The sequence below is a fragment of the Cyprinus carpio genome, chromosome A19 (assembly GCF_018340385.1).
Source record: "Cyprinus carpio isolate SPL01 chromosome A19, ASM1834038v1, whole genome shotgun sequence".
Taxonomy (NCBI): domain Eukaryota; kingdom Metazoa; phylum Chordata; class Actinopteri; order Cypriniformes; family Cyprinidae; genus Cyprinus; species Cyprinus carpio.
Window position 1 is genome coordinate 937,269 of NC_056590.1, and position 10,493 is coordinate 947,761.

General features: G+C 42.9%; 1 protein-coding gene across 1 annotated transcript; it reads right to left on the minus strand.

The window, feature by feature from the left end:
- Positions 1-307: 307 nt before the first annotated feature.
- On the minus strand, positions 308-9,993 carry LOC109055000 (low-density lipoprotein receptor-related protein 12-like). Its single transcript, XM_019072225.2, has 7 exons — positions 9,371-9,993; positions 7,192-7,248; positions 6,503-6,638; positions 5,390-5,592; positions 3,804-4,905; positions 3,571-3,703; positions 308-2,535 (listed from the first exon to the last, which is right to left on the minus strand). Exons 1-7 carry the CDS (start codon positions 9,435-9,437, stop codon positions 1,603-1,605), a joined length of 2,631 nt encoding a protein of 876 aa, XP_018927770.2. The 5' UTR covers positions 9,438-9,993; the 3' UTR covers positions 308-1,602.
- Positions 9,994-10,493: the final 500 nt, after the last annotated feature.

Genomic DNA, 10,493 nt, shown 5'->3' on the forward strand with positions numbered 1-10,493 from the left:
AATAAATCAGCATATCATAATGCTGGAGTAATGGCTGATCGAAATTCAGCTTTGCATCACAGAAATAAATGATATTTTAAAGAATATTAAAATAGAAACCATTATTTTATATTGTAATAACATTTTGCAAGATTATTATTATTATTATTTTTTTTATCAAATAAATGCAGCCTTGACGAGCAGAAGAGACTTCTTTAAAAAAAACATTAAAGGTCTTACTGATCCCAAACTTTTGCCCAGTAGTGTGCATGCATACATGTATATACACATAGATATCTCTTTTTGCATGTTTTTGTATGTGTGTGTATATAATTATATAGATATATATTAACACCGCATCATGAAATGGGAAAAAAAAAAAAAAAGCACAAGACAGCTGGACATGCTTTTCAAGTAAACGCTACTGAAATGAAAACCAATAATAAATATACACACCCACACAAGAATTCTCAGTACCAAAACAGTAAGGTTACCAAAAGGTTAATGGTAACAAAAAATAAATACAACAAACACAAAAGAGGCTGTTATACAATGCAAAAGCTTTTAAAAATAGTAGCTCCCTCTCAGATTATAACCTGTTATAAATAACATTTTTGCTCATAATCGCAGGTAATGCACCTAGTACCACTGCAGCAGGGACACAAACTCACACTGAAATTAACAAACGTACCAATTGTTTTTTGTTTTTTTTGATCTCCCACTTTTTGCAAGCAGTTAAAAGAATAACTTCACCCAAAATGAAAACGGTGTCATTTACTCAACTGTTCCAAACTGGTTTGACTTTATCATATGAAATACAAAATTACTTTTTTAGTACTTTGTTAACCCCTATACAAACTCTGAGCTACTTTCCAGAACGTCCAAGCTGCTTTTTTCCATACAGAGAAGCTACATGGGGACAACAAAACAAAAGAGAACCCCATATGACTTCTGCAACACAACGTACCTTCATATGAGAAATACTAACAGAATATATTTACTGAACATAGAGTCATATGGATCACATAATACTTGTATTCACTGTATAGAAAAAAGCTGCTAGGATGCCATTCACAATAACAAAAAGTATGTCTGGAACAGCATGAGTGTGAGTAGACATTTCATTTTTGGGTCAACCATTCCTTTAATAAAACAAATGTCTGACATCAAAAGTACAAATAAATTAAAGGTTAGGTAACAAATCGCTCAGAGCGCTTGGATGTGTTCAGTCTTTCGTTGTCCCACACTGTCCAGGATAGACGCGTCTGTTTGTGCTGCTTTCCCATACTGAGAACTGCAAAGCGGCTCACTCTGTACTCTACGTGAGCTTAATTTGACTCTTCAGAAAAATAGACTTTGACCTGGTAAACATCTCAACGAATACTAATATTGCACAGTGGAAGGGACAGTGGGACTGGGGAGCTCTCTTACGCTGTATGATCTTTACAGACTGGTCTTTAAAAGTACCTGATTTCTGAAGCTCTTCGTTTCGTAAGAGGGCACATGTCTAAAGACACTCAACCTCCACTCCAATAGGGGGCGATAACAGAAATGGCAAGCTGTGAGCAGGGGCATTTTAGAGTCATATGGGTCATGTACTGAGTCAGGGAGTTCCTCTGAGTCTTAACAGAGCAGCAGTGACTCGTCATCACTAGATTCTGTTTTCGCCGTCGCCTCCAGACAAGCGTCCGGGATCCGCGCCGTATGGACAATTCCACAGTGTTCACAGGGGCCGTCCCTACCCACCAGCCGGCCTCTGAGAGAGACCACAGCGGGGGTCAGGGGGGGCCCGAAGGCCTGCTCCAGGCCTTGTTCCAGCAGGGGCCTGGAGCTCTCATCACTGTCCAGGGAGCTTGCATCCGAGATGGGAATGAGGAGCTCCACGTCGTCCTCATCCTCGCCCCTAATGCCGATACCAGTGCAACCCGCACTTCCTTGCTCCAGTTGCCGTAGAGGGCTGTGATTCTGCCCGATGCCACTTGATCCTCCATCACTAGAGCGCCCCAGAGAGAAACGAATCCAGCGTAGGCTGCGGGTGACCCGGCTTAGAGCACTGCCGAAGGTGCTCCTTGCAGAAGTAGTCGTAGTAGTAGTAGCAGCACACGAAGGTCCAGTTACTCCAGAACTTTCTGAGATACTCTCAGAGATGCTGCTCTCCCGGCTGACCAGTGGAGCTGAGCTGGCAGACACTGAGACGATGGCTTCCACTGCTGTTGTAGGGGGAGTTTTCTGTGGTAGTGGGGCCATCAGGCCTCCGACGGCTCCAGGGACATCCCTGCGGGGATGCTGCTCACTCTCAGTGTCCGTATCGTCGGAGTCCAAGGGCAAGAGTCCACGGTGAGATCCAAGCCTCTCCGGCTCACGTGCTGAGGCACTGCCATCAGAACCCTCTTCAGTGTCGGCAGACACCAGTGCGAGAGAACCAGACTGCCGTGAACGTGTGAAATTGAACAGGCGTCTCCAGATGTTGCCGTGGCGTCCCGTGGTGGGGAGTCGGATTGAGGTGAATCCCAGCTGAGAGCGAACTGCCAGTCTTAGGTTTTCTAAAACAGATGCCTGAAAGCAAGAACAACAGCGAGTGTTACCTAAGGTCATCTATAACAAGCAGGCCAGCCACCATGCTTCATACTGTCTGGGAACTTTCCAAAGTCATTCAGACAGCACCTTTGTGCAAGTTTACCAAGCCTATTGTAGAGAAGGCTTGGCTCATAAATGTTAACAAACATTAACACACATCAACTCAACAAAAACGCACAAAAAATCCCACAAAACAAACAAAAAAATTAACAAAAAAACTCACATAAAAACACATAATATAAAGCAAACCTGCAATAATTAAAGTTAAATAACAAAAATATCCTTCATGTATTTAATCTCATTTTATTAATTAAAGAAATGTCTTTACTGCTAACCTTCGATAATCAAATTCAACCATACTTAAATGCAAAAATGACATTTGATAAACATAATGTGAACTATCTTCTCTTATGACCTATTCTTCATGCAATCCAGAATGGCAGCAAAAAAGTTTGAGCTGCGCCCTCTTCTGTACAGATGTGAACTTACATTTACTTCATCCTTAGGCTTATTCATTTTACTGTTGGTGTTAAAGGGCTTTTTGGACATTTACCAACAATATAATTATTTATTTTATTAAAAACAAACGAGTAAGCCCAGCCAAGACGAGTAACGCAAAAGTCATTTTTTTCCGTAAAAAAAAGTAACCTTGTGCAATTAGTTACTCTTTTACAGAGTAACACAATATTCTAATGCATCACTTTTAAAATTAAATTTCCCCAACACTAATAACTATAATGTTTTAAAAATCATTCTAATTCTATGAGAATAGAGAAGTCCACACAACTATAGCAGTAACGACAAAGAGGAACAATCACTTTCAAAACTACTTTTTCCAGCTGAAGAAAGGATTAAAAACATCAACAACCAATCAGAATCCACTTAAAACTGTAGTGCGTGCTTCTAACAAACAAATCCTTATTGTGCGTTGATGTGGACGCTAATATAGTTATCTTTATAGTTATATTTTTTGTCTGAACGGGCCTTAACTACACAATTATGTAGTCTTCATACCTGGTTTCCAGAGCAGACAGGAAAATCTTCCACTGGGGGGATCAGTCCTTGAGCAATCAGCTGCCCATATGATGGAGGAGCTTCTCTTCTCAGTAACTCAGCTTCCACTCTAGAGAGCTGAGTCTCAAATGACCTGGAAGAACAACCAGTGCATTAATTGGTAACTGATGAGACAACAGTCACAACAATCCATTTCTGTTTTAGCTCTAGTCTGACGAAGTGGCTTCACTTACCTGCGCTCAAACATCCTGAGAGAGTAGAGTTTGCATGTGCAGCCCAGAGCAATGACCAGCAGCAGGCCGCAGATCAGACTCCCGATTACAGCGGCCGTGATGACTCGTGTAGGTACGATTACCGGGCAGCTCTCCTCATCGCTTCCATCCCCGCAGTCGTCTTGCGCGTCACACACCCAGCTTTCAAAAACACAGCGGTTGTTCTTGCAGTGGAAGTTTCCAGGTTGGCAGAAAAAGCAGTTCTTCTCATCAGAGCCGTTTGGGCAGCGGTTCTGGTAGTTGCACCGGTCAGAGCGCGGGTAGCAGGCACCGTTTCGTGAGCATGGGAACTCGTCTTCCTGGCAGTTGCTGCAGTTGAGCTCGTCCCTGCCATTGGGACAGTGCCAGTAGCCGTCACAGCGCTGTTGTTCAGTGTAGCAACCCCAGTTCCCTCCACACGGGATTTCCCATGGCAGGCAGAAACCGTCTACTTGATACGTAACGTTAAAGCCTCGAGCCGCATTGATTTTGTCAGCATAAAAGTGTATCCGAAGCTGTCCTGAAGATGACACCACTGCTACAGGGGCTCGAGAGTCGAACGCAGTCAACACACGCAACAGACGCCTGGGGTTCTCCTCTAATCCATCATAGACTTTAACATAATCGCCATAGCCTGTGCCGTCCAGCTTGAAGTCCATAAAGCGCAAGATAACCTTACGGTGGTCACCAGTGTCGATCAGCCAGGTGCAGTTACTACCAGGCGGATAGAAGTCAGGATAGTTGGGCGAGCTGAAAGTACCGTAGAAATTGTGCAGCCATTCACCACAGGTGGGCACGTCACAGTCGATCTCATCACCCAAGTCCTGACAGTCAATGCTGCCGTCGCATTTGAGCGACTCCGGCAGACAGGTGTAAACACGGGTGTAGCGTGAGAGACAAGGGAACTGGTTGAAGGCGCAAGGCTGGAAGGAGAAGAACGCGGAGGGATTAGGCTGTACGCACAGCTCCTCGTCTGAGTTATCGCCACATTCATCCATGGTGTTACACTTCCATGACTCTGGGATACACTTTCCATTCGCGCAGTGGAACTGCTCAGGCTTGCAGCTGGCTTCTTCGGATTTCCCTACCAATTACACACAGATATTACCCTTTAGAAAAGACAAACTTGAGCGATGTTTGGTTACTGACTTTTTGGAATATCTATGTTTCAGAGGATGTTTATAACATGGTCAACAGGAAAAATAAGTCTGAGATCTATAGCTATTGTCAGCATTAAGTCAAAAGTACCCACGATATTCTGCTCTTTAAACATGACTTGGCACCCCCTCATTCAATGCTAGTCTGTGTCATCTAATCCCATTTTATCACTGGCCAAGTGGAATTGATTGAGATTTAAGTTTGAGCAATGACAACAATGATGCTTGCCTTAGAAAGAAACCGATTCAAGAATGACGTTAACGCACTCTTGAAAAGCAGTCTGTTTTTCAATAACCAAATACAATTACGAGTAATAGAATTTACTAGTGTTGCATGGCGGTGTGAGTATCTCCGTAACTGCATCCTCTCAGATACAGCTGTATTTAAAGGGCTATTAATAGCAGGTCTACCTGTTATGTAAGAAAGCCTGAAGCCTTTTCCAGTCGTGCTGTCATCAGAGTGGAACTTGATCCACACGTGATCCTGAGAGGAGATGTATGGGGCCGGAATAGATGAGCCACAGGCCCGGTACCCATCCAGGTTCTTGTAGGTTCCAATGGAGATCCAGTCCAAACCACATCTGTGCGAGCTCTGAATTTCAAAGTCCTGAAAACTAAAAAGTAGCACCGGTTTTAAATACAGGAACATCGGGTATGTGCATGACCGTATGAAATACAGAATCCCTGTCATCAATGAGTTCATTCAAATTAGACACATGATTGCGTCTTGTTGCATCACAAGCCTCAAATCAATAGATCAAGCCTTATAGTGTTTATTGTATTGCTATTAAGTAGCACCAATTAAGAAATGATGCCAGGAAAAGCTCTACCGCACTAAATACCTATAAAAAGAAAGGTATACTTGTGGGACATGCGTCTCGCTGAAAACCGAACCGACCGTCTTTTTAAGACAATTTCTATTCGCAGAATTAATGAGTTGCTGTGTTTACCACAAAAATCACATCCTGTGGAAAAAAAATACCCATTTGGTCTTTTTCTGTTTAAGTAACCATGGACACCATTCTTGGATGAAGACGCAAACAAACACTTTGGTTGAAGCAAACAGGCAGTGCAAGAATAGATCAGATGCAGAACATAAAAACAGAAATATATATATAAAAAAAGCTTTCAAAAAGAGTTTGAGGTGACAGCAGCTTAAAAAAAAAAACACCATTATTCCTTTAAACCAAGACAAAACTCAAAATACAATCCAAACCCCTTGATAATTCCAAAGACACTGCTCTGCCTTAAAGATCTCTGTTGTAATGACAAACAAATAGATCCCCAAAGCTTTGCATCTGTATCTAAAGAGGCAGATTGTTTTAGCAAAAGCAGTTGTTTGCATTGGTACAGAGAAGCAGACTCCACCAGCACTGCAGGAATTCATAGTGACTATGACCAAGGGTAAAAGTCTGTGGTTAAACCTGCAATTAAGGGAAACTGTGAAGAACATTTTTATTACTGATCAGCTCTTGACTGCGTCAGTGGAATGGCAAATATTGCAGTATTGTGGTGAGGTGTTACCTGATGGTGATGATCTCTCCAGGGTTGGCCCTGATGTTCCAGCTGCAGTTGATGCGAGAAGGGTATTCAAAGGGCCAGCCAGGGCTCGTTATCACTCCACTGGACGCCCTTATCTGCTCCGCTACATCTCCACAGGCTGGAGAAGGCCACAAAAACAAAGATTAACACCCTGCATGCATATTTTAACACATAATGGGTGATTAAATGTAGGGTAGGGGATTTCAGAGAGGCTAGCAATAACAAGCTAGCTTTGAAAGCATAAGATCCCACCCTCCCTGCAAATCACTCTCCGAAGCCACGCCTCCTCCAGAACACATGACCGCGCACCGGCAGAGCAGAGGCTAAACAGCGACACCATGAGAAACGGTGTTGGTGGAGGACTGAATGCAGTGCTGTCAGATTACCTCATGTCTCATTCACCGGTGAGAAAATATTACAGTACAAAGCTAACCTTTCAGTTAACTCAGACAAGAGGTAACATGTGCAGACTAATCTGGACTAAATATCATGAGCCTTTATGTGTCTTACATTCCTTTGATCTCCAGAGGCTGTGTTTGAGGACTTCTGAAACTACTGAGGAGCTTTGGTTCACAGTCATCCACACAGAGTTTAACCTGAGTCTATTTTGCTCTGAAGATTACTAAATCTATAACCTGGGTCTGTAAACCAAATCTGAAGTCAGGACTCACCGTTTGCCATGCCTGATACATATACGTTCTCACTGTGCTGCGACGAAACTGCATTTACTGGAAGAAAGAAAAACATATTTTCAATGAATAAGATGCATATGACACTGCTGTGCTGGAGAAAGCAATGTGTGTAGATTAAAACCTAAAGGGGGCAAAGAGCTGATCCTTTAAACTTAATCTGGTGTGCAGCAGGGCTTTGAAAACCAAGGGCTGAAATTTCATCCACAGTTGGGCGCAAGCAGGAACAATGTGTACTTACTATCAAACCGATATTAAAATAGTGCATTTATGTGTGACAGACTGACCCAGAATGCTTCCAGCATTGTTGCGAAATTTGGTTCAAACACCCACATATATTTTTAATGCATTTATAACTGTAAGAGATCAAGCCATGAACATCAGGCCTGCATAACCCTCGGCTAATATTTCGACTTGTTCTGACAGATCGAAGCCACATTTCATCTGCTTTGAAAGTAATACCTGTTCGAATGCTAAACCTGAAAGATAATGCTAGAAAGTCACCAAGCACGTTCACCATCAACAAAGTGACTGGACTAAAAACCTGGCTTAGTCTTGTGTGGCCAACATATGCTAACAAATTCAACTTATATTTTCATATCAATACCAAATTTTAAAAGTGAGGTCTGAAGGGAGTAACTTCAGTATAATTACATTTTGAGAGACACAGACTGGGGTAGTTGCTAGAGTAAATAAATTATGTTTTTGAGTATTTTTTGGCACACTCTAGTATGTCACCTACAGCCAAAATCCAACAACAACGGTCTAATCAGCTGCACCCAGTATCATCTAATTGCCACAAAACATGACCTAAAAGAACTGAGGGGGTTAGAAACTAAATCTCCAATTATGTCCCAATGACTTACTACTCTTCTATTTCTGCAGTGTACTGTAGGCACACTATTCACAACAGACTACATTTCTGCATGCATGACCACAGAAAACCCCAACGTTAGCCCTGAAGGGCGTGCATTGTTTGGGCTTGCTGATCATCTGTCGGGGTTTCCCTCACTTACAGCAGCTGACTGCACGATGGGAGCACAGCAAAGGGCCACCGCCACAACAAATGTACAACAACTGATGGATACGGTGGATATTTCAACTTGCCTGTATCAATAGGTCGGCTGTAATATGACCAGCAATGAATTTGACAACTGGAACAGATGCATTGGCCTTAACAATACTTCACACGCAATAATAAAAAAAGAGATAATTTATGATCCAGTGTGGTTAACTTCACTTCTTTTGTAAACAACCTGTGTATCACTCTTCAGTTCCTGGTCTGTGCATTTTACTTTGGCCTGTGTTTATATGTCTGTGTTCCTCTAACCAGCTTTGGGCTTTGGAGAGGCACTATAACAATAAAAATAAAAGTTTGCTGATATTGCATGTTTTTTTTTTGTTTTTGTTTTTTGCAAATTGTGCTGATTCAAATGTGACCCAGCTAATTTTATCCAGCTGGAAAACATGATTTATTAAGTCAAAATTTCAGAAATTACTTGAGATAATGCTGGAACAAATGAAAACATGAACAAATCAATGTACGCTATTGTTTTGTGCATTCATAACTGCCATTCAGTTACATTTTAACAGTAACGTTTCCAGTCAAACATCCTTATTGTTGAACAATCAACTGTTTTGCAGCAGATTGTAAGATTTTATATGGACAGTTAGAAAGAGGGAATTTTCCAAACAAAATCAAAAGCGAAAGGAAGAAAAAGAAAGAATTCCCCACTCACAATTGAAAAAAATCCCTATCAGGTCAGATAAACAGAGGTGGACAAGACAAAAGACAAGTTATTAATTTATTTTGTTTTCGGCAGAGATTATGGGATTCAATCACAGAAACACAACAGATGTCTTTGTTCCCTTCATTGAGCCTGATCTGATCTCAAAACACATGTTATTACCTTCACTCAAACCTTACATGTGTGTCTGAGAGCTGCGCTATGTGTCTGTGGCAGTAATTAAATCAACCCTCATTTAAGCTTAAGAGAAACCCCAATGTGAGTGAATGAACACCAGCACACTACGCTGAAATATCACTAGTCTGTAATGAAGCTTCACTGAATTCTACAAACGCTATTTTATTATAATCAACAATAACTGTAACACGTAGGAGATTTCGTGATATTTAGAGTAGCGAAATAAAGTGTCTTACCCATGAAGATGAAGAGAAGATGTGTCCATTGCAAACAGATCTTGTTTACACTCGAAATGTAGGCCATACTAGCTTTAAACGATAAAATGTGATAGCGTCTGTATGGTTATTATTTTTATAAAATCTCTGTTTTTGTTGTACTGGCGTGTATCAGAGACACCAGCTGTTCAACATTTCCTTTCGTATCCTTCTCCTTTCTTAATAAAACACTGATGTTACAGCCAGACGAACTTCTTATATACACGATAGTAAGGTAGAAGCAATAAAATAATCGATAAGATTGAACTAAAACGAAATTTCCGTCACTATAAAGCAAAGCGAGTGAAATCACAATCAGTCTTCCCAACAAAGGAGTCGCTAATGCTAACAGGCTAACGCTAATGTCAACCTACACCGCTACTCTAACATACTAATATCAAACTCGTAGACTCATTGAATGAATCTCCAAGCGCACGCTTATCTAATTAGTAAAGCAGCTAAATCCTTTCCGGAGTCCATCGCTGATAGATTTGGGAATAGGATGACTCAAGGCACCAGCGTCTGACTAGCCGGCTGTGCTAGCGCTTTTGTTGTTAGCTCGCGAGCTGCAGAAAAACACAAACAAACAGTGTCCTTAAAAGCCTGAGAAGCCTGACGAGACCCCCCCCCCCCCCCCCCCCCCCCCCCCCCCCCCCCCCCCCCCCCCCCCCCCCCCACCCCCCCCCCCCCCCCCCCCCCCCCCCCCCCCCCCCCCCCCCCCCCCCCCCCCCCCCCCCCCCCCCCCCCCCCCCCCCCCCCCCCCCCCCCCCCCCCCCCCCCCCCCCCCCCCCCCGAAATCAGCGCTAATCTACCGATGATCCGACGCGAAAGCGCTAATTCCGAGAGTTTAAAGGTGTTAAACAGGCCTAATCCAGACAAATATAGCCACACGCTGAGCTACAGCATGATGACACGAGCTGAAGTCTGGAAATAAAACTACACATCGGGCTTCATCGACAGCATGATCGTCTGCTGCTCGACTGTAACCCACACGCGCCAGATCTCGCCCTTTCTGATCGCTTGTGTGTGTTGTTACAGCCGGGTATTTACCACCACAAACCACCCCTTCCCCCTCTTACATCCCTCCGCCTCTCTCAACCACACA